At 36.9% G+C, this 25,101-nt stretch overlaps 2 protein-coding genes across 4 annotated transcripts in view; both read right to left on the bottom strand.

Annotated features, from left to right (window-relative positions):
- Positions 1-1,307: 1,307 nt before the first annotated feature.
- On the bottom strand, positions 1,308-15,439 carry surf4 (surfeit 4). Of its 3 annotated transcripts, XM_067439760.1 has the most exons (6): positions 15,235-15,439; positions 10,025-10,211; positions 8,382-8,458; positions 8,259-8,302; positions 6,187-6,373; positions 1,308-2,123 (listed from the first exon to the last, which is right to left on the bottom strand). In XM_067439760.1, the coding sequence occupies exons 1-6, from the start codon at positions 15,280-15,282 to the stop codon at positions 1,857-1,859; spliced, it is 810 nt and encodes a 269-aa protein (XP_067295861.1). In that variant the 5' UTR covers positions 15,283-15,439; the 3' UTR covers positions 1,308-1,856. The 3 variants fall into 3 exon arrangements, with proteins under 3 accessions (XP_067295861.1, XP_067295862.1, XP_067295863.1); XM_067439761.1 differs by lacking the exons at positions 10,025-10,211; positions 15,235-15,439 and adding an exon at positions 8,914-8,932; XM_067439762.1 differs by lacking the exons at positions 10,025-10,211; positions 15,235-15,439 and adding an exon at positions 8,633-8,650.
- A 909-nt stretch (positions 15,440-16,348) lies between these two features.
- surf2 (surfeit 2) overlaps positions 16,349-25,101 on the bottom strand; it is a 9,261-nt gene continuing 508 nt past the window's right edge. Inside the window, exons 2-6 of the mRNA XM_067439764.1 lie at positions 25,082-25,101; positions 19,615-19,718; positions 18,833-19,021; positions 16,914-17,053; positions 16,349-16,456 (exon numbers count right to left, since the gene is read on the bottom strand). The exon at positions 25,082-25,101 is cut by the window's right edge and continues 132 nt beyond it. Of these exons, the coding sequence (XP_067295865.1) occupies positions 16,370-16,456; positions 16,914-17,053; positions 18,833-19,021; positions 19,615-19,718; positions 25,082-25,101 (540 nt within the window). The 3' untranslated portion in view covers positions 16,349-16,369. The remainder of the gene's footprint in view (positions 16,457-16,913; positions 17,054-18,832; positions 19,022-19,614; positions 19,719-25,081) is intronic.

Here is a 25,101-nt window from a genome sequence, read left to right as displayed (position 1 = left end):
TGTTGTTCGAAATATGATACATTGATTAGCATGTTAGAACGTTGATACATTGATTAGCATGTTGTTAGAACGTTGATGCATTAATTAGCATGTTGTTCGAAATATGATACATTGATTAGCATGTTGTTAGAACGTTGATGCATTGATTAGCATGTTGTTAGAACATTGAGTAGCATGTTGTTAGAACGTAGATACATTGATTAGCACATTGTTGGAACGTTGGTACATTGATTAGCATGTTGTTAGAACGTTGATGCATTGATTAGCATGTTGTTAGAACGTAGATACATTGATTAGCACATTGTTGGAACGTTGATACATTGATTAGCATGTTGTAAGAACATTGAGACAATGATTCACATGTTGTTAGAACATTGATACATTGATTAGCATATTGTTAGAACGTTGATACATTGATTAGCATGTTGTAAGAACATTGAGACAATGATTAGCATGTTGTTAGAACGTTAATACATTGATTAGCATGTTGTTAGAACGTTGATACATTAATTAGCATGTTGTTAAAACATTGAGACAATGATTAACATGTTGTTAGAACGTTGATGCATTGATTAGCATGTTGTTAGAACATTGAGACAATGATTAGCATGTTGTTAAAACGTTGATGCATTGATTAGCATGTTGTTAGAACGTTGAGATTGATTAGCATGTTGTTAGAACGTTGAGATTGATTAATATGTCGTTAGAACGTTGGTACATTGATTAGCATGTTGTTAGAACGTTGGTACATTGATTAACATGTTGGAAGCATGTTGTTAACATGATTAGCATTTTGTTAGAATGTTGGTACCATTATTAAGATGTTGCTAGTATGATTAACATGTTATGTTGACAACATGTTGCTAGCATGTTTGCTTACATGATTAACATGTTAACACATTGCTAACATGCTTAGCATGTTGATAGCATTATTTCATACATTCCTAGCCTGAATTGGCACATTGTGAAACATGTTTCTAACATGATAGAGTTAACAATTTGCTTACTCTTTGCTAATTGCAAAACATTTTAAACATGTTCTTATCATGTTTCTAACAAACTTTAACATGTTGCTATCACGATTTAATGTTGCTTTTTTTTGTTAGCATAATTAACATGTTTTCCAAGGGTAGTCATGAAGCTTTGCTAGTGATAGACATCTTAAATAGCTTTGATCCCCTCAATTAAAGTCTATAGAACTTTTCATAGTTTTGATCGTCTGATTAACGAAATTCGTATATAGGATAATTTTGACGCATGTTTGTCCACTGTGTTAAAGAACGGAGACAATGAATCATATCAGAACATTTTGATTATTTGTTGGTTTTGCTTTTATTTTTCCGCCATGATCTGAAAACCGAAAATCAAAAATACAATATAAACTTCTGAAAAATCAATATAATGACTTGCTTTTTTAATACATATATATAATCAACAGAAAACACTTGACAATAAATCAAGTTGAAGAGCAGGAGCTCTCGTCCTGATTTCACACACGGTAAACGTCCCTGGAGACGCGGACAGTAGGAAATTCACATCGGATGCACATCACAAACGCCCTCAGGAAAATGGCTGACCACCAACATGATCAAAAAGATGAAGATGAGGAAGACGAGCTGCTCCGTCAGTCACGCTCACAACCCGTTAAGTCCATCTCTCAGACTATTCACAGACTTGTAGGACGGAAATTAGACACTAATGCAAGAATAAATTGCGTTCATGTTGCATCATCATCAGTGTCTGCAGTAAATAAAACTCCAATGCACTTAAAATAAAGAGGAAGTGGGACGTGATGAAGCGGACGAACAGGATAATGGCGTCTTGTGAGTTCTTGAACCAAATGACTCTTGTCTTTTTCACCACTCCTTCTTCTTTTCGTCCATTGAGACACCACCCGGGCCAAGGGCCACAACTAGCAGCAGGCCTCCGATGACCGACGTGGTCTGGAAGAAGTCGTATTTCAGGAAATCGTGCATTGGTTTGTAGGCAGGAACTGTCCAGAAAGCGTTGAAGTAGACGTTGATGGCCAGAAGCCACACCACCAGCGTGAGCGCAGCCAGTTTGGTCTTGAATCCGACGGCCACCAGGATTATGAGAGCCGTTCCAACCATGTTCTGGAGAATCTGGAGGACAAAGATGGGGTTGAGTTAGAAAACCATCACATCTTCATATCTTCATGCCTTATAGTCTGATTTAGCAGATAAGAGCTGGGTGATGATATGATTTTGGTTCTCCAAAGAACCTCTCAGTAAACAATTCTTAGAAAAAGTCCCACTGAAGTGCCTTGAAACGCACATCATTATTCCAAGAGTTGATGTCATTTCCCCTGAAACAGGAAAACAGGGTTGGGCATATTGAACAGCTCCTTCCCATTTAAAAAAATGGTCTGATCGTTCCCTATCCCCTATATAGAGCACTGTCTGATCGTTCCCTATCCCCTATATAGAGCACTGTCTGATCGTTCCCTATCCGCTATATAGAGCACTGTCTGATCGTCCCCTATCCGCTATATAGAGCACTGTCTGATCGTTCCCTGTCCCCTATATAGAGCACTGTCTGATCGTTCCCTGTCCCCTATATAGAGCACTGTCTGATCGTTCCCTGTCCCCTATATAGAGCACTGTCTGATCGTTCCCTATCCCCTATATAGAGCACTGTCTGATCGTTCCCTGTCCCCTATATAGAGCACTGTCTGATCGTTCCCTGTCCCCTATATAGAGCACTGTCTGATCGTTCCCTGTCCCCTATATAGAGCACTGTCTGATCGTTCCCTGTCCCCTATATAGAGCACTGTCTGATCGTTCCCTATCCCCTATATATAGAGCACTGTCTGATCGTTCCCTATCCCCTATATAGAGCACTGTCTGATCGTTCCCTGTCCCCTATATAGAGCACTGTCTGATCGTTCCCTGTCCCCTATATAGAGCACTGTCTGATCGTTCCCTGTCCCCTATATAGAGCACTGTCTGATCGTTCCCTATCCCCTATATAGAGCACTGTCTGATCGTTCCCTGTCCCCTATATAGAGCACTGTCTGATCGTTCCCTGTCCCCTATATAGAGCACTGTCTGATCGTTCCCTATCCCCTATATAGAGCACTGTCTGATCGTTCCCTGTCCCCTATATAGAGCACTGTCTGATCGTTCCCTGTCCCCTATATAGAGCACTGTCTGATCGTTCCCTGTCCCCTATATAGAGCACTGTCTGATCGTTCCCTATCCCCTATATAGAGCACTGTCTGATCGTTCCCTGTCCCCTATATAGAGCACTGTCTGATCGTTCCCTATCCCCTATATAGAGCACTGTCTGATCGTTCCCTGTCCCCTATATAGAGCACTGTCTGATCGTTCCCTGTCCCCTATATAGAGCACTGTCTGATCGTTCCCTGTCCCCTATATAGAGCACTGTCTGATCGTTCCCTGTCCCCTATATAGAGCACTGTCTGATCGTTCCCTGTCCCCTATATAGAGCACTGTCTGATCGTTCCCTGTCCCCTATATAGAGCACTGTCTGATCGTTCCCTATCCCCTATATAGAGCACTGTCTGATCGTTCCCTATCCCCTATATAGAGCACTGTCTGATCGTTCCCTGTCCCCTATATAGAGCACTGTCTGATCGTTCCCTATCCCCTATATAGAGCACTGTCTGATCGTTCCCTATCCCCTATACAGAGCACTGTCTGATCGTTCCCTGTCCCCTATACAGAGCACTGTCTGATCGTTCCCTATCCCCTATATAGAGCACTGTCTGATCGTTCCCTGTCCCCTATATAGAGCACTGTCTGATCGTTCCCTATCCCCTATATAGAGCACTGTCTGATCGTTCCCTGTCCCCTATATAGAGCACTGTCTGATCGTTCTTTTGTCATTGTTTTGGATTTTATAGATAACAGTAAGGCTAACATATTCATACTTAAAGCAAAAAAAAACTTTAACTTTGATTTGAATTGTATTTATTGTGACACACAGAGCTGTATGAGTATGAACGAGTGTCTTATGTTCTTCTGTCGTGACATTTGACTGCCGGGTTCATGATCTCAGAGCACATGTCAAACGTGTCATTTGAAGCTTCTGTGTCGAATTTCATTCATTCCAGACCGCAGTTAAAAAATCTGTCTATCAATGTGAAGCTGTTTTGAAACAATATACTCTATAAAACACTACAGAAATAAATGTGACGACTACTTTTTTTGCATTTACACCAACTTGGTGTTTTTAACACCTTAAGTCACTATGAAATCAAAATTTTTAATGCAATATTCCAGTGTTTATTCTAAGTGATTTATTGAGGGCGGGGCAACCTGCCACTCACATGAAATCTACCAATAGTAAACCACAACCATCCAACCAGCCAATCAATTCCCCACAGACAAAATCAAGCCCCACCCTAAATTTGTTCTCGTTCCAGAAGCGTTTATACGTCACAATAGTGAAGTAAAATGATTTTAATAGGCTACTTTAACATTGTGAAATTTTATGTTGATGCATATAGCAGAGAATAGACTGGGCACACGACTACTTTTACTTATGTGACTTGCTTGACGTTAAAAAATGTTAAACTTGTGTAAAACAACAACTTACAATCTTGTGCTGTCTGACACACACACACACACACACACACACACACACACACACACGTTAAAATTATATTATCAGATTTGTGACACGTTTTTGCTAAAACACAGCTGGTCACTTTCAGAAGTTGTAGTGATGTTTTTTTCCCCCATAAAGAATGTGAAACACATAGATGGTTTCATTCTCAGTTTTTAAATATGTTTTAAAATGTAATTTAACCCTTAAATGCATGACTGTTTCACCAAACATTCTTACATATTTGGGTCGTTAGCGACCCGGATCTATATCTAACATGGATAGAGCTCTACCTGTCGTGATAATATATAAACCTCCTGATGTTAGAGTAACACTTACAGAAGAATAAAATAAACATACTTCGTTCCCTTTTGGAGTTTGTAAGGGTTCAGTTTGAGCAGATGTTTAATACCATCATCATCTGTCCTCGTCAGAGCTCGTTTACTTCAGCATCTGGCTCATATTCAGCATCTCATGCATATTCTCCAAACTCATTTTTAACGTCTTTAAAATCAATATTTTGATCACTGACAGCTTCTTGAGCACATCCATCATCAATTGACTTTGATGATGTGGTAACTCAGGGGTTTTCAAACTGGGGTCCGGGGACCCCCAGGGGTCCTCCAGAAGGTTCTAAGGGGTCCCCAGAAAATTTCAGAGAATTAAAAGACAAAGCAAAAATGGAGTCTACCCAACAATCTAATGGTTTCATTTCTAATTGTTTCTCCTTGTTTGCCTTATACATATATTTTCAAAATTTGTATGTTTGCTTTGTATCTTTCTAGTGAGTTTTTCTCACTCTAGTCCCTTTTATCTTGTTCACTGGGGTTCTTAACATGGTACGCATGCTGCTTACAAAGAACTACATTATGAAAGTTGCTTAAACAAGTACATTTTCATGTACTTCATGTACACAAGTTTCAATGTTTTTCTTCAGGTCAATACATACAATAAGTATAACCAATTTAAGTTTGGAAACAATATGTTGTATTTATAATGTCACACTATTTATCTAACAGTTTAAAAGTTTTTTTTTTTTTTAATAAATATATAGATGTATTTTAGGAAGGGGGTCCCCCATAAAGGTTTCTCATATTTGGGGGTCCTTGGCATCGTGAAGTTTGAAAACCCCTGTGGTAACTATGGAATAAAGGTGAATTGCACCCCATTTCGTCATTATAGATTAATTTATCACTGTGCAAACAAAATATATATGTACAATCCTACACACCTCGGGTCGTTAGCGACCCTATACAATTTTGACAAAAAACGAGTGAAAAAACAGTCATTCAATTATAATGTGAATGAAAATTATTTTTTTCTTGTTATATTGTTTAAAATGTATTGAGGAATACTAAGAAGGGTGATGTCTAACTTTAAAAAATGAATGAGGAGGAGGAGGAGGGTAGTGAATGACGTCTCGGGTCGCTGACGACCCGAGGTATGCATTTAAGGGTTAAAGAGATTTTACACACTAATAGCAATATCGTATTGCATTTTGAATATCACATTATTTAACAAGGTATTGCATATCGCATTTTTCTTCAATTTCGCACAGCCCTAGTAAAGACTAGCGCAACTTTCACACAGACTTACAGAGAAGAAGTTGGCGTCGAAGTGCAGCAGCGTCATGAACATCAGCACCAGCAGAACGCGGCCGCCCAGCTGCATGTACTGTTTGGGAGAGCTTTCGCCCATCGACGGCACGCCGGCAAACATGCTCTTCCCTTCAGAGCGAGACTCGGCCAGCAGCAACAGCAAACCTCCACCGAGAGCCAGATTCCTACCAGAACACACACACAACTAAAGGTCACTCACGTCCAAAAAGAGGCCGTATCATGCCTTGATTGTGTGTGGGGCTCTTAAAATTTATTAATATACCAAAACCAGTCGATATTTAAATATATTAATATACTAAAACCAACCAATATTTAAATGTATGAATAGACCAAAACCGACCGATATTCAAATGTATATATATACCAAAACCGGACGATATTTAAATGTATTAATATACTAAAACCAACCGATATTTAAGTGTATTAATAGACCAAAACAGACCGATATTCAAATGTATATATATACCAAAACCAACCGATATTTATGTGTATTAATAGCCCAAAACAGACCGATATTCAAATGTATATATATACCAAAACCAACCGATATTTAAATGTATTAATAGCCCAAAACCACCAGATATAAGTGAATTAATATACCAAAACCAACCGATATTTAAATGTATTAATAGCCCAAAACCACCAGATATAAGTGTATTAATATACCAAAACCAACCGATATTTAAATGTATTAATAGCCCAAATCAACCGATATTTAAATGTATTAATAGCCCAAAATCAACCGATATTTAAATGTATTAATAGCCCAAAACCAACCGATATTTAAATGTATTAATAGCCCAAATCAACCGATATTTAAATGTATTAATAGCCCAAAATCAACCGATATTTAAATGTATTAATAGCCCAAAACCAACCGATATTTAAATGTATTAATAGCCCAAAACCACCAGATATAAGTGTATTAATATACCAAAACCAACCGATATTTAAATGTATTAATAGCCCAAATCAACCGATATTTAAATGTATTAATAGCCCAAATCAACCGATATTTAAATGTATTAATAGCCCAAATCAACCGATATTTAAATGTATTAATAGCCCAAAATCAACCGATATTTAAATGTATTAATAGCCCAAAACCAACCGATATTTAAGTGTATTAATAGACCAAAACAGACCGATATTTAAATGTATTAATAGCCCAAAACCGACCCATATTTAAATGTATTAATAGACCAAAACCAACCGATATTTAAATGTATTAATAGCCCAAAATCAACCGATATTTAAATGTATTAATAGCCCAAAATCAACCGATATTTAAATGTATTAATAGCCCAAAACCAACCGATATTTAAGTGTATTAATAGACCAAAACAGACCGATATTTAAATGTTTTAATAGCCCAAAACCACCAGATATAAGTGTATTAATATACCAAAACCAACCGATATTTAAATGTATTAATAGCCCAAAATCAACCGATATTTAAGTGTATTAATAGACCAAAACAGACCGATATTTAAATGTATTAATAGCCCAAAATCAACCGATATTTAAATGTATTAATATCCCAAAACCAACCGATATTTAAGTGTATTAATAGGCCAAAACCAACTGATATTTAAATGAAACATGAGCATTTAAACATAAGCATGTATGTTCCTTTAATGTTGGAAACACATCCAAAAATGAAAATGAAACAGGCCACATTATGCCCTTTCACAAAGTCAGTGTTCAGTTCAGTGTTTTCTGGCTCTACTAGAGCAGGTTTTTCTGCTTGAATGTTGATTATTTCCTCATATTCTCCATTGTTGCAGCTCCTCTCTTCCCAGTCTGTCAATAACTCTCTGTTTAGTTCCTGTCTCTATGAAGCCCCACCTGATGAAAAGCACACTGTGCTCTGATTGGTCGGCTGGAGCAGTGTGTTGTGATTGGTGCTTGGGAAATGTCCCGCCCCTTCCCATAACCGCCAGTTTCAACACACGACTAACTAACTCAACCAGGCCCGCCCCTTTATTCTGCATATGAGGAATATTGTGATATCTGATGTGAATGCGGTTTTCTGCTGCGGTCACTCACCTCATGAGGAACTTGAGATCCCACAGAATACTGTAGGCGACGGTCTGAGAGAAAGAGAGCGCTGATAAATGTTCAGATATGAAGGTGTGTGTTATAATAATATCCTTCATGTTCCTCACTCACCTGTAGCGCAATAATGGCGAATAACCCAAAGCAGGCGTACTGAACGAAGTTTCTGCTGAGGATTAACACACACCCTCCTGCAGGAGATACACACATCAGTCACACTACAGCATCACAACACCTACACAGAGTGTGTGTGTGTGTGTGTGTGTGTGTGTCACCGATCTGCCCTGTGAGGTTGAGCAGTGTGTGTGTGTGTGTTTGTCCGATCAGTCCTGAGGTTGAGCTGTGTGTGCGTGTGTGTGTCTCACCGATCTGCCCTATGAGGTTGAGCAGTGTGTGTGTGTGTGTGTGTGTGTGTGTGTTTGTCCGATCAGTCCTGAGGTTGAGCTGTGTGTGCGTGTGTGAGTCTCACCGATCTGCCCTATGAGGTTGAGCAGTGTGTGTATGTGTGTGTGTGTATGTGTGTGTGAGTCTCACCGATCTGCCCTATGAGGTTGAGCAGTGTGTGTGTGTGTGTGTGTGTGTGTCTCACTGATCTGCCCTATGAGGTTGAGCAGTGTGTGTGTGTGTGTGTGTGTGTGAGTCTCACCAATCTGCCCTATGAGGTTGAGCAGTGTGTGTGTGTGTGTGTGTGTGTGTGTGTGTCTCACCGATCTGCCCTATGAGGTTGAGCAGTGTGTGTGTGTGTGTGTGTGAGAGAGTCTCACCGATCTGCCCTATGAGGTTGAGCAGTGTGTGTGTGTGTGTGTGAGTCTCACCGATCTGCCCTATGAGGTTGAGCAGTGTGCGTGTGTGTGTGTGTGTGTGTGTGTGTGTGAGTCTCACCGATCTACCCTATGAGGTTGAGCAGTGTGTGTGTGTGTGTGTGTGTGTGAGTGTGTGTGAGTCTCACCGATCTGCCCTATGAGGTTGAGCAGTGTGTGTGTGTGTGTGTGTCTGTGTGTGTGTGTGTGTGTGTGTGAGAGTGAGTCTCACCGATCTGCCCTATGAGGTTGAGCAGTGTGTGTGTGTGTGTGTGTGTGTGAGTCTCACCAATCTGCCCTATGAGGTTGAGCAGTGTGTGTGTTTGTGTGTGTCTCACCGATCTGCCCTATGAGGTTGAGCAGTGTGTGTGTTTGTGTGTGTCTCACCGATCTGCCCTATGAGGTTGAGCAGTGTGTGTGTGTGTGTGTGTGTGTGTGTGTGTGAGTCTCACCGATCTGCCCTATGAGGTTGAGCAGTGTGTGTGTGTGTGTGTGTCTCACCGATCTGCCCTATGAGGTTGAGCAGTGTGTGTGTTTGTGTGTGTCTCACCGATCTGCCCTATGAGGTTGAGCAGTGTGTGTGTGTGTGTGTGTGTGTGTGTGTGTGTGTGTGTGTGTGTGTGAGTCTCACCGATCTGCCCTATGAGGTTGAGCAGTGTGTGTGTGTGTGTGTGTGTCTCACCGAACTGCCCTATGAGGTTGAGCAGTGTGTGTGTGTGTTTGTGTGAGTCTCACCGATCTGCCCTATGAGGTTGAGCAGTGTGTGTGTGTGTGTGTGTGAGTCTCACCGATCTGCCCTATGAGGTTGAGCAGTGTGTGTGTGTGTGTGTGAGTCTCACCGATCTGCCCTATGAGGTTGAGCAGTGTGTGTGTGTGTGTGTGTGTGTGTGTTTGTGTGAGTCTCACCGAACTGCCCTATGAGGTTGAGCAGTGTGTGTGTGTGTGTGTGAGTCTCACCGATCTGCCCTATGAGGTTGAGCAGCACGAAGCCCGTGGCGAGGAAGTATCCGCAGCTCCACGTCGCCTCTATATAGTCCCGCTGCTCGCTCCACTGGAACCACATGCGGATGCCGTCCTCCAGGAACGTGCTGATGAGACACAGCCGAGCGACGTGAGGCAGATACTGCTTCGTGACCCGCAAGAACTGCAAGAGCACACACACACCCACACACACACGCACGCACAAACGCATGCACGCACACACAAACACACACGCGCACACAAACACACACACACACAAAATCAGTGTACTGCTGACCTTCAATGATCCAACTAAACCAGCAGTGTTTTTAAACTAGTTGTCAAATAGTTGTTCAATTGTATAAGTTCCATGATTTCAATTTATTAGATATGCTTTTTGATTATTACAATTTAATTTAACCATTAAAATGGACTCAAATGGGGAAAAATCGAATTTGGGAAATAATGTAATGGATTTATTAGGAATGTATAGAGTATGAAAGTGCGTGGCCATGATGTCATGATCATGTGATCAGTCGCGTGGCTTCACTGGCCTCATGGGATATAAAGTGTCCATCATACGCACAGAATCTCAGCAGAAGTAGATAATTCAGGGACTTTTGGGAAATCACACACACTTTTCTCACACACTGTAGGGAAGTGTGTGATTTCAGACACAGCCCGTGATCATTTGATCGTTTTACAGGCACAAACTAGCATCTCGTGTGACGACACATTCTGAAGAAGCAGAAGCTTAAAGGGTTAGTTCAGCCAAAAATGAGCCGGTGATGTTTATCTGCTGACCCCCAGTGTGTGTTTGTTTCTTCAGGAGAACACAAATGAAGATTTTTAACTCAACCGTTGCTGTGTCGGTCATATAATGATGTGAATGGGGAACAATTCTACGAGAGCAAAAAAAACATGCTTAGACAACACACACACAGAGCCCTGTGGCTCACGACGACACACTGACGTCTTAAAGCAGCACTAGGTAACTTTTCAACCTTCATAATATATGTTCAAGAATCTTGTGATGATAAATCGACTTACAATAGGTTGAATGGCACGTCTGCCATAGCCTGATGGGGTCTGTATCGTTTTTAATCGTACTTTTAAACTTCGGGTTTCGGGTAGTAACCCGAGAACAAAAAGAACTACAAAATTCGACTGCTTTACGGCGTATACGTCACTTCCACCAACACACACACCTCCTTACATTCGGACGTGCGAGCCCAACTTTGTTCGTCGGATAATATAGTCATGTCCGAAGCAGCACAGACAAATAAGAAAGAAATGTTTGCAAATAAGAAAGAATGTGTTCGAAATGTTCAAACATTTCGAACACATTCTCCCTCTATTGAAAGTTTTGCGCACGTCTCTGTCTCCTCAGCGCCATCGCTGCCCCTACTGGACACTCCTGACCACTGAGAGACCCCTCGAGCTGTCTTTAAAGGGGGGGTGAAACACTCAGTTTCAGTCAGTGTCATTTCAATCTTGAGTACCTATAGAGTAGCATTGCATCCTGCATATCTCCGAAAAGTCTTTATTTTTTTTATAATTATATAAGAAAGATGCGCTGTTCCGAGTCTTTCCGAAAAAAGCCGAGCGGGTGGGGGCGTGTCGTGTGAGCGGAGCTAAATAATGACGTGTGCAGCAGCGCGCTGCAGTGAGGAAAGTGATTCGCTCTGTGAGGAAAGTGATTCGCTCTGTGAGGAAAGTGATTCGCTCTGTGAGGAAAGTGATTCGCTCTGTGAGGAAAGTGATTCGCTCTGTGAGGAAAGTGATTCGCCCGCCGCGTGAGGAAAGTGATTCGCTCAGTGAGGAAAGTGATTCGCTCAGTGAGGAAAGTGATTCGCCCGCCGCGTGAGGAAAGTGAGTCGCTCTGTGAGGAAAGTGATTCGCTCTGTGAGGAAAGTGATTCGCTCAGTGAGGAAAGTGATTCGCTCAGTGAGGAAAGTGATTCGCCCGCCGCGTGAGGAAAGTGATTCGCTCTGTGAGGAAAGTGAGTCGCTCGGTGAGGAAAGTGATTCGCTCAGTGAGGAAAGTGATTCGCCTGCCGCGTGAGGAAAGTGAGTCGCTCTGTGAGGAAAGTGATTCGCCCGTCGTGTGAGGAAAGTGCTAATACAGATCGACCGCCGGCCTATCAGTGGGTAAGTCAGTAGCTACTGGTTATATCACCTGTTTAGCATCCTACAAGCCAGCGCTTTGATGGGCGTAGCCTGTTGCTTTCGCTCTCTCCCTCGCTCTCTCTCACACTCTTCCGGTAGAATTGTCCGTAAGGCCCATACAAGGAAATTCCGCCCCCATTAACGTCAAAGGGGACGCATGATCTCAAAAAACTTGCAGAAACTTATGACTAACCGGAAGTAGTATTTTTGACAAAGAAATACTCCCATCAAACGTCCACCTTAACTTTTGAAACTTTGTCTATGTTTAGTATGGGATTCCAAGTCTTTAACAGTGTAAAAAGATCAGTATGCATGAAACAGCATTTCACCCCCCCTTTAATAACTGGAAGAGTAAGAGTGATTCTTAGCTTTAAGAAATTTGATAACTTGCTTTTATACGTAAGTTTGAAAGTAGGAGTACATTTCATCAATTTTCAGCACTTAAGACTACAATAGCACTTTGAGAAGCTTGATAAATACGGGCCCTGGTTTATAACCGAATTTTTTTTTATTTGAAAATTTCACTGATAATGATTTGGATTTTTTTTAACACTATTCATTACAGGACTCGACATTAAGCATGTTCATGTGCTTGTCCTTCGGATAAGTAAATCCATTTACTTGTCCGTGTAAAAAAAGTGATTGTCCCGAAAAAAGGTTTATTTTTTTATTTTTTTGTGTTGTAGTAAATAATTTATTCTTAAGCAATATTCTCAGCAGTGTACAATCAGCTTTGGGATATTGAAATCTGCATATTTGTGATATGTTTACCTTTTTTAAAGGGCATTTTTACCCCTAATCTTATATTATATTCTTTATATTATATTTCATTCAAATAAAATAAGACACTATAGGGCTGTTACCAATCAAATTAAATATTTTACACTGAAAATTTCATTAAATAATGTTATGAGATTTGTATTTTTGGATAAACAAGACATTTTAGAAAGTATGTTTAAACATGAAACTAAACCTCCAGTAGGGGGCAGCAGGTGAGTCTTAATGAGTGAGTCATTGAGTCGATTCATCCAAACGATTCATTCAAACGGCTGATTCATTCCAGATTAAGGCAGTCGTTTATGAACAGGTTATTGAATTTTTGATTCAACCGATTCATTCAAACAAAATCAAATTTCATGAAATGAGTAATTTAATATTTTTTAAATTTAATTTTATAATTATAATATAGATTTTTAATTTTATCTTTGTTTAAAAAACTAAGCAAAAAATGCAAATTACAAACAAAATATCGCTTTATTTTCCAGCTATAGGTCTATTTAACAGAAGCAAGTCTCGAAAAAATTAAATAATCAAAGATAAAACTGTTTACTTAGTCTTCACTCTATAATTTAACTATACACTGATTCTTAATAAATATATTTGAGTTATTTAGCCAAGCATGTGGTGGTTTTCTATTTTTCATTGGTGTTTGATTAACATTAATCACAGAATATTAGGTCTGACTTAAGACCAGCACGGCTCTCATTACCTCAGCTGTATACGCTCACTAAAAACATATCTGACTGTGTTCACCTGAATACTCGCCAGACCACGCATTTTTACATAATTTTGACAATTCAAACCCAAATAATAATCTGCTAAAGAACTGAATCGCGACCGCATGTTGTCTGAATGGTGTGCGCCCGCTTCAGGTCAGAGTCCGGTAACGCGAGCACGTCCCGCGCCGCGCTTTTTCTTCTCATGTGCACATATTTATTTTGCTTTCCCTGTCATGCGCTGCGCCTCTTCTACTTCCAATGTTTAGTGTACGGCTGAAGCAGAGCTCACACACACGTCCTGACACCTGCTGTCACACATCCACACACATTAAGAAACACAGCTCATGTTAGCGCTGTCCTCCTTAAAGAACCGGTACTAATAATAGTCCATATCGTACCGTTTGTAATAGCAGGGTATCGCAATACTTTTCTACTACCGGCATGTCGTGCAACACTAGCACGCCTTTGTTTTGAATAGGCAACCTCTAGCGGACGGAAATCTTACATAGTGCACCTTTAAGCTCGGGTTTCATATTCATTACTGCACTCACAGCAACCCGACACTCCTCCACATTTAGACTCCAGATTCACAGGAGAGCATATGCTGGGGACACACACACACTTACACCCATGCAAACACACTTCAATGCCAAATAACATATAAAGGACACTTATAAAATATCATTTTTTGATGATTTGAGAAGGAAAGCATGTGTTATCTAACCGTCAGAGGTTGAGCAATTATTCCTCAACATGTTTGAGCAGTACTGGGATCATAGACGGAGTCGAGAGTACAGTAACAGCTGTGACTCAATGGAGCATCTTTAGGAAACTTCACCACTCATAACACACGATCTGAGCGTGTATTAAATGTGCATTTTGTTGTGCATGCTCTAACATCATTTGGCAACTCATATCTACTTCTTTATCCAATGCATTCACATGCATTTATCATTAAAAAAAAAAGAAGAATAATGACAATTCATAATTTAGACTCCACATTCACACACTTGCACTCGTGCAAACACACTTCAATAGCAAATAACACATGAATGATCATTGAGGGCACTTATGAAATATCATATTTGATGATTTCAGAAGGAGAACTGTGATAAAGCATGAGCTTTGGGGAGGTTATCTAACCCTCAGAGGTTGAGCAATCATTCCTCAACATGTTTTAGAGCAGTACTGTGATTATAGTCGAGAGTACAGTAACAGCTGTGACTCAATGGAGCATCTTTCAGGAAACTTTGCCAGATAAAATACGATGAGAGCGTGCATTAAGTGTGTATTTTGTTGTGCATGCTCTAACATCATTTAGAAACCCATATTTGCCTTTATCTCCAATGCATTCGCATGCATTTATCATTAAAAAAAAAAATAATAATAATGACAGTTCCTAATAAAGTCCCGGTAAAGAAACAAAACCTGAAGCAAAGTCACTAATGCACCAAAACACATTAATAAACCATACTTCGCAGGCATATGAATATGAATCTCATGCATGCACGCGCACACACACACACACACACACACACACCTGGTCCGCCACGTCCTCCGCCGCGCTCATCAGATGCTCCTGCCCCATCGCTCGCGGATCGCTGCGATATTACTGACTCGAAAATAAAAATATAAACACACGTGTATTAAACTCTGAAGAGCTGCTGCCTGTCTGGGCCTCCGCCGCCGTCCCACAATGCAGCGCGCAGCTACGAAAAAACTCCTATTTCTCGAGCGCGCGCACAGTGGCCTCCCGCGAGCCACGTATACTCACCGCGCGCGCGCACGGCAGATTAACAATACATTATATTTCAGTAAAACACGCACATTATAGATTAGAAATATAATAGTAATTATTATAATAAAGATGAAAATAATAATCATTTTTATTACTATTAGTAGTAGCAGCCTAGTATTAAATAATTTAAAATGACAAATAATTATAATAGATTAAATAATTATAAGCATTGTTTATATTACTAATACTAAATAAATCATATTTAATAATATAATAAATAATAAAGTTTAACACTCACTCACACAAATACCTTTTCACACACTGTCTGTTGAAACACTGATGCACAATTTGAACATTGTGTGAGTGTGTTTGTCTGTGAGAGTGTGAGTGCATCTGTTAGTGTGAGTGTGTGTCTGTGAGAGTGTGAGTGCATCTGTTAGTGTGAGTGTGTGTCTGTGAGAGTGCATCTGTTAGTGTGAGTGTGTGTCTGTGAGATTGTGTGTCTGTTAGTGTGAGTGTGTGTCTGTGAGATTGTGTGTCTGTTTGAGTGTGTCTGTGAGAGTGAGAGAAAGTGTGTGTTAATTTAAAAGAACAACTTTTACATCTGTTTTTTAATTTTATCTTCATACTTCATGAAGTTCTAATTTGATTTATCAATTAATAATTTATTCATATAACATTTATTTAATGTAATTCTATATTTTATGTCTGATTTGAACTGAATCAAAGTAAAAAAAATAGGTATGTATATATATATATAAAAAAACAAAGACTACAAAAGTGAAAATGAAAACAGAAAATATAAAAACAAACCCAATTAAAACCACTAATATAAAAACCCAAAGTATTAATAATAATATGAATACACCTGACAGATATTAAAGCGGTCCGTCGCTCAGAAACACACACACAGCACTTCAGTGAGTTATGAACTTTATTATTTCCCATTGACTCTGCCGACATGTTTAAAACCGTTCTTCTTTTTGTTCTTCTTGAACTTCTTGGAGACGGCGGACGAATGAACCTGAAGGAGAAGAGCAGAGCCCTTTAATCCACAGTCAGACTTCACAAACACGCACAGACACACACACACGTTTGTTTTTGTGACATATGGGGACATTCCATAGGCGTAATGTTTTTTATACTGTACAAACCGTATTTTCTATCCCCTTACACTGCCCCTAAACCTACCCATCACACACACACACACACACAGCCCCTAAACCTACCCATCACACACACACACACACACACACACACACAGCCCCTAAACCAACCTTTTACTTTCTCATAAAAACTCCTCCTGTGTGATTTATAAGCCTTTTGAAAAGTGGGGACATGGGTAATGTCCTCATATTTCACCCTCTCCTGTAATACCTGTGTCATACCCATGGCATTATACACATTTGTGTCCTTATGTGTCACAAAAACATGCCCACACCCACACCCACATACACACACACGTCAAATCTGTGCCTGACCTTCTTGCGTTTCTGGATCTGGTTTCCTACTTCCATTTCAGAGACTTCATCTTCATCATCATCGGTCTGGAAGTCATCTTCCTCTTCATCACCGTCCTTCATGCTCTGCTCATCCTCTGCCTTCTTTATGAACAGAGACGCTGTAGAAACACACACACATAAATTCATAAATATTTAAAAACAAACTTTTTTATATATACACACACACACATTATATATATATGTGTGTGTGTGTGTGTGTGTGTGTATATATATATATATATATATATATATATATGTAAAAAAGTTAGTTTTTAAATATTTATGAATTTAAGTGTGTGTGTGTGTGTGTGTGTGTGTGAGTGTGTGTGTTTGTTTTTAAAGAAAAAGTTTAAAAAAATGTTTTAAAGCACATAAAATTACAAAAAATTTAACCAACATTCAAATGAAAATATAAAAATAAATGGTTTATTAAATTTTAATTATTATATTTTTAAAAATTCCAATAATTAACGAAAGCACATAAAATGACTAAAATGAAACATAAAATCTTAAATGTGCACTATGCAACATTCCGTCACCTGGAGGGCGCCTATTCTAAACAAAGGCGTAGTTTGATGACGCAAAGTTTGAGCGCAGCATCTTGGGACATGTGCCCTGCGTCCCGATTCGCATACTATCCATCCTAAATAGTATTCAAAAATAGAATTAGTACGTCTCAAATCGTAGTATGTTGAAAAGAGTATTCCAAAGATTCCCGGATGGTTTACCATTTCCGGTCCGAATTCGAAGTACGGATCGATGTGCACTCTAACGGCTGATATTGCCCACAACCCATTGCGAGGTGTACGGGGATTCGATTAGAACTACAAACGCGGATAAAAAAGCGTTAAAAAACTTCAAACATGTCGGATGTGCGAGTCAGACGGTTAAGTAGAGAAGTTTAGATAAAGGGGTTTGAGTGATCAATTATCAGTATTTAACCTGACAAAAATATATTTATTCAGTGTTGTCCACATTATATCTCACCGGCAGCAGCATTGAGAACTTTTGTAATGACACGTTTGGCCATTAACTTTTAAATTCATCATTATATTTAAACTACAAACACATGAGGAGAGTCTCTGCATTAAAGACCCACACATGGCAGATCAACGAGCGGCTACATTTCTCTCCGATACGGCAGGAGATTAAACTGAATGAGGAGGATTTGAACTGTGACGAATCTGACGATGATTGACAGGGCAGATTAAACAGTTATGGGATGCACGTAACTAAGCGACAGAGTCCGTTAAAGATGACGAAGTAGTCCCGAAGCTTGCATACTCTTCTGCTACACACTCAAAAGTATATACTTTTTCTTCACAAAAAGAGTACATACTTTTAGGACGTAGTATAAGTAGGTGAATTGGGACGCAGTGGCGGTCTTCACCGCACAGCCGGTGGAAAATAGGACTCGGGCAGAAATCATGTTGATGGATGCGGTTATTAACGTTACTGTAGTGAAGCAGAGCAGGACCGAGTGTTGAGGAGCTGAGCACGGCTGCTGGAGCGATTGTTACACACACACGGCTCATGAGCACCGGAACTTTTATTATGACGGGACGGGACACATTCGCCGGGCGCCACACTTCCGCTCTACCGGTTATGATTATGAGGTAAAGCAGCTCTGTTTATCATATTAGATACATTTAAGTGTGTTTAAAATGATGTTATGACGTTACTCTGTGCGTTCACTTGTTCACACTGCTGAGAGTAAGGCGCTTCTGCCAAATAAAACCGAGGGTAGCGCATATATGACGCGATTGACAGGCACCTTTAATAAAAACTCTAATATGAAATAAACAACACTAAAATAAGGACAGTCCATCAGTGCATGATGTTCTAAATCAGCCTATGAGTAACAGATGAAGGATGAAGAGTGTGTTTTGCTGACTGACAGGGGTAAAGGTCAGACATGCTGTCGTCTGATTGGCCGTCCTCTGCGCCGCTCGAGCTCGGAGCCCAAATGTCGTCCTTCCTGTTGGGCCGCGTGTCACTTCCTGTGGCATCGTCTCGCTGCGAGCCTCTCCTCTTCTGTCGGAGCTGGATCGGGACAAACTCCACACCCTGACGAACACACTCCTCATCTGACAACGATAAACACCCACACACACACACACACACACACACACACACACACACACACACACACACACACACACACACGTTTGTTTTTGTGAATTGTGGGGACATTCCATAGGCGTAATGGTTTTTATACTGTACAAACCGTATTGTCTATCCCCTTACACTGCCCCTAAACCTACCCATCACACACACACACACACACAAACATTCTGCATTTTTACTTTTTCAAAAAAACTCATCCTGTATGATTTATAAGCATTTTGAAAAGTGGGGACATGGGGTAATGTCCTGATATGTCACCATTTTCTGTAATACCTGTGTCATACACATTTTTGTCCTGATATGTCACAAAAACAAGCACACACACACACACACACACCTTTAATCTGGGACAACACCAGGGGTCTGGACCATTATGATACTTTAAAGCGTTGGATTGTGCTTCAGCCGTACACTAAAATCTGGCTATCCAGCTAAACCAGCTTCATGGTACAGGCCATGGGTCAGGATACATTATAATTACTATATATTTTTATATAAATTATAATTTTAAAATGATTAATTATACTTTTATATAATCAGGATGGAGACTTACACTGCTCTAGAGCCTTCCTGAAGCGTTTTCCGGAGACGTGGCGAAGAACATGCTGTGGCTCGCGGTTGATGTGGCGTAACGTGAGCTTGCAGAACAGATGATTACTGCGGAAAACACAACCACCATATTAATTATTATACATCTTACTGTGCCACGGTAATATCTGCAACTACTAAAAACATTCCTGTTATCGGAAATAAATACTTCACATTTATGTTGAAACATTAAAATTACTGCAAAAAACTAAACTAAATGACATTTAAATGTCTTTAAAACATTTTTTTTTATTATTAAAAATTAAAATAAATTAAACTATTAACATGAAACCAGAAAATATATAAATAAAAGCTCATTTTAAATATTAATACAACTATTAAACTAAAATGAGTTTTAGTTTAAATATTTATTTATTTTTAAATATAAAAAAAATTAACTAAAATGAAAATTTCAAAATATCAATAAATAATAAACTGTTTTATTAGTTTCTTAAATATTTTATTAGTTGCTTATATTTTAATATGTAGTGTTCTTTACTATGTTTGTTTCAACTGTCAAATTCGACAGTTGGGTTTAAAATTGTTTTAAAAATTTTAAACCAACGGTCGGGTTTGTCCATTTTTGACGGTTACATTTTTATTTTATTTTTTACAAAAGCACATCAAATTACACATTTTTTAAAAATATAAAGATAAAAGCCAATCCAAATTGTTAATAAAAACTTTAAATAATAGTAAAATAAATCACAATTTATCAGTGCATGTTATTCTAATAACTTGTATTAAACGTTCTTCCTCATTTTGGGATTTTGCTATTATAAAGGGTTAAATTTTTAAAATTTAATACCTGTGTCATACCCGTCATTATACACATTTGTGTGCTCATGTCGCAAAAACATATTTTAAATTTTTAAAAAGTTGCCTGTTTTTGTATCCATATATATATATATATATATATATATATATATATATATATATATATGGGTGGTTGACATATTTGGCTGAAAAAAAGTTTTTAAAAAAAATCTCAAATGTAAGTCATGGAACTTATTGGGTTATATTCAACCAACTCTTATATTTCCATATATATATGTGGTCTTGTAGATTTTTTTCGGAATTTTACATTTATTCACTAGTTTACTGTCTTAGTTACAAAAATTGTCATATGGTGTGACATGATTGTTATTGTGTATTAAATTAAAAAGGGGTATAATGTGATCATGTAAGTCAATTTATCTTGATGCTTTATCATTTCTATATGAAAGTATAGCATTTCTTATGTGCATATATATTACATTTTGCATTATTTTACTTTATCAACACTCATTAAGATGTTTACTCGTAATCATTCAATATACTTCAAATTAATTTGGGAATACCTCGTTATAAAAGTACCAAAATGCTTGTAACCTTTCCTGGCCCTATTCCCCATCTGTCACATTGATGATTGTATGATTAATAACCAAAAAGCCTTTTTTGTTTTCAAAATTCTGAATGTCACACCAAATGACATGGTGTCACACCATATGAGGAATCACACCAAAATAAACAATCTGAATGCAAAAAAAATGTATTAGCTGCATTTAACAAACAACCAAACTGACAAGTTGTTGTTGTTGATACTTTATTGATCATTTACAGGAAATTACATTGTCACGCTAGCTTCAACTCACAAAAGAACACAGCACCACTCTTAAGTCTTTTACGATCTACAGTATAAAAATGAAAAGGAAATAGTATCTAAAAACTGACATAATAAGATAAGAAATGAGCACTAACAAGTGAATCTTTGTTTCAGCAACAAAAACACAAAATTGTTTAAACAAGTGAATTCACTCTGAACGTTTGAACCTCCTCTTTAAGTTTTTCTCTTGATATCTGTAAATAGACAAATTCAATCATGTGTATACAAGCATTTCAGAAATATCCACTGCAAAAAAATATCAGATTAATATACTTTATTGCATTTACTTTTGCATTCAGGTGTGATTGAGTGAGTCTGCATAAAAATGGGATAGTATAGGGAAGTAAGGATTCACCAAATGGAGTTGGTCTATCGTTATTAAATGTATGAATAATATAGTATCAAAATATGTTAAAATGACGAAATATTCAATAAACTTAAATATTAGCTATAAAATATGCTTCTAAGAGCATTATTTATGTATTTAAATACAGTTCATATCATATAGTGTGACAAAATAATCATATGGTGTGACAAGAAAACCTTGTCACACCTTATGATATTGTGTCACCCCATATGAGGTTTTATGTACTTATATTGATATTAAGAAATGTGCTTTTATGCTAACATTCTAATGCCATGCTAACTACAATATGACAATATAGTTTGAAAGGTAATATTGACTGAAAAGTAATTTAATTTAGGCATTTTTGTGTAAAATGCGTCACACCAAAAGACAGCGCAAAAGGGAACTGAAGCAGGAGTGCCGGATATACTTGATTTTTTTTTAAACATGAAGAGAGAAAACTCACCTTGTAGCTTTAAGTGTCCTTCTGAGGTGTTGTTCTTCCTCCTAAAAGAAAAAGGAACCTCCACTCCCCAAAGGTCTCCAAACAATTGCCCATTTAAAAAAAGGAATATGGCGTCACACCATATGATATCCATTTTTGGGACAAAATGTTTTAGTTAAGGGTGGCTTCAAAATATTTTGCCTAAACTTTTAATCAATCAAACTCACAAGTAGACATTTGGGTTATCAATATATGATTGAATAAACATAAAATAAAATAATTTTCTTGTTTTTATTCAAAATCTAAATTTGTGAAATCTGCTTGGGACAGTCACGCCATATGAGCTTTTTATGGTTTGGCTGAAAATTGTGAAAAAATGAAAGATTAATCCTATAAATGCTCTGTATGTCCATATATAACAGCACTTTCTGAACAATATCATAACAGTTTTTGACATATTTTTTTATAATTTACGTTACTTTGACACATTGGACCAAAAAAAGGTCATGTCATGTCAACCACCCATATATATATATATATATATATATATATATATATATATATATATATATATATATATATATACACAGTCGTGGTCAAAATTGTTGGTAACCCTGGTAAATATGATCAAATATGGCTGTAGGGCTGTACTAGAATAATCGAATACTCGAATATTTGTTCGGTGAGGTGACATTCGATTTTCAGTTTTGAGATTCGAATATTCGTTTTTGTTTTTTTCAACACGTGACTTCCGTCGCGGACTCATTCTCAATCATGCTTGAAATAATAATAATAAATTTAAAAAAAAAAAAAAGCATTATTTTTATCTTTCAATAAAAGCTTTGCGCATTTTAAAGATTTAAATTAACAAAAAGTCAGAATAAGACAAAATAAATCCCTTATATAGAATAAAACTAATTGTAATAGATATTACATTTTGTGTCATTTTAAAAACAATTCATTTATTCTTATTCAACTGTTTATAAGCATGCTACCGTGTTCTTTATTTATTACAGTTTGTTGAAATCACTGTGTTACTAATTTAATTTCTGTTTTGGGATTCATTTGTTTTAAAGAAAGGTTCGTTATTAATACCTTATAAAGTTCTTGCTCTCAACAGACTTTGTGTTTTGTATCACTTGTGCACTGTTCGTTTTCGGAGCATAAACCTGCCCGTGTAATGCGTACCGGAAACTGTTCTATTTAAAAGATTATTAAATGTTTATTAATATTTAAAGAATGTGTGCCACCTGATCATATTGCACCAAATGCAACACTGCACTCCACTGGGTCTGCCGCAACACATTTACGATGCCGAAGAGTGAAACGTGAAGTCGTGAAAGATGATACAAATGCAAACCGACACTATTATTATATATTTAGCCCCACCCACCGAAGCTTCGAATATTCGATATTGATTGCCACCTAAGCTTCGAAGCTCAAAAAATGGCATTCGAAACAGCCCTATATGGCTGTAAAAAATTGATATTTTATTAAAAAATTCACAAAAATCTAAAATTTATCACATTATGATTTAACATTTAAATCACATTATGAAATAAATGCTTTTCTCCAAAACACTTTGGCCACAGAAAATTTTCTTTAAATAATTTGAAATGCACATGAAATTACAAAAACATTAACATGAGAACAGAAAATAAATAAATAAAAGCTAATTTTAAATATTAAAAACATTCCTGTTGTCTGAAATAAATTACCAATATTAGATCAAATACTTCATGTTTACATTGAAACACTTAAATTACTGCAAAAAACAACTAAATATTTAAAAAAAAAAAAGTAACAATAGCACATAAAATTACAAAACAATTTACATGAAACTGAAAAATATATAAATGAAATCTAATTCTAAATATTAATAAAACTAAAATGAGTTTTAGTTTAAATATTTAATTCGTTTTTTTTATATAAAAAAATCTAATTAATGCACAAAACATTAACTAAAATTTAAAGCTAATTCAATTATTTTAAAATTGAAAATAATAATAATAAAATCATCACAATTGATCAGTGCACGTTATTCTAATAACTTGAATGTTTTTCTGCGTTTCTCCCTCATTTTGGGAGTTTGTAGTTTTTAAGGGTTCGATTTGTAAAATTGTACTTTAAAAAAAGTGCCATCATTTTTTTTTCCTAAATAGGAATATAAAAAATATATAATAAAATTACAAAAGTTAAAATAATTAAAATGAACATTAAAATATAAAAGTAAAAAGAAAAAGATTCAAAATATTAAAAAAACAAAAAAGGTTACGATTTGTTTAAAATATTTCATAAATATATAAATGTTAAAAAACCTAATAATTAATTAATTAACTAAAGTAAATAAAATTACAAAACATTAAAATAAAACAAAATTTATTTAAAAAAAGATAAGAGAATATAAAAAAGCCAATTCAAAATATTAATAAGAACTTTAAATAATAATGATAAATAAAAAAAGACAAAAAGCTAAAATAACAAAAATTAACATAAAACTAAATTAAAAATATAAAAGGAAATATAATCTAAATATTAACACAATTTTAAAACTATTAATTAACAAAAGCACATAATTACAAAAATATTAACATGAGAACATAACATTATATATATATATATATATATATATATATATATATATATATATATATATATATATAATTAAAAGCAAATTTAAAATATTAATGAAATTTAAATGTTTTAGTTTAAATACTGTATTAGTTTTATTAAAATATCTAAAAAACGCATATAAAATTACTAAAAATGAAACTTTAAAATCTAAAAACGAATTCAAAATATCAATAAATATCAATAGTTTATTATATTTAAATATGTATAGTGTGCTGTACTATGTAGTTTACACTCTGGGTTGTTTCAACGGTCAAATACGACCGTTGGGTTTAAATATATCATTTAAAAATTTAAAACCAACCAACGGTCGGGTTTGCTTATATTTGACCGTTGTTTAGGGTGCAGTGGCGTAGTGTACTCACGGCTGTTTAGTGCTGTTGAC

This window comes from Pseudorasbora parva, chromosome 3, assembly GCF_024679245.1.
Source record: "Pseudorasbora parva isolate DD20220531a chromosome 3, ASM2467924v1, whole genome shotgun sequence".
NCBI classification, from domain to species: domain Eukaryota; kingdom Metazoa; phylum Chordata; class Actinopteri; order Cypriniformes; family Gobionidae; genus Pseudorasbora; species Pseudorasbora parva.
The sequence above is the reverse complement of the archived record's forward strand: the minus strand, read 5'-3'. Positions and strand labels throughout refer to the sequence as shown.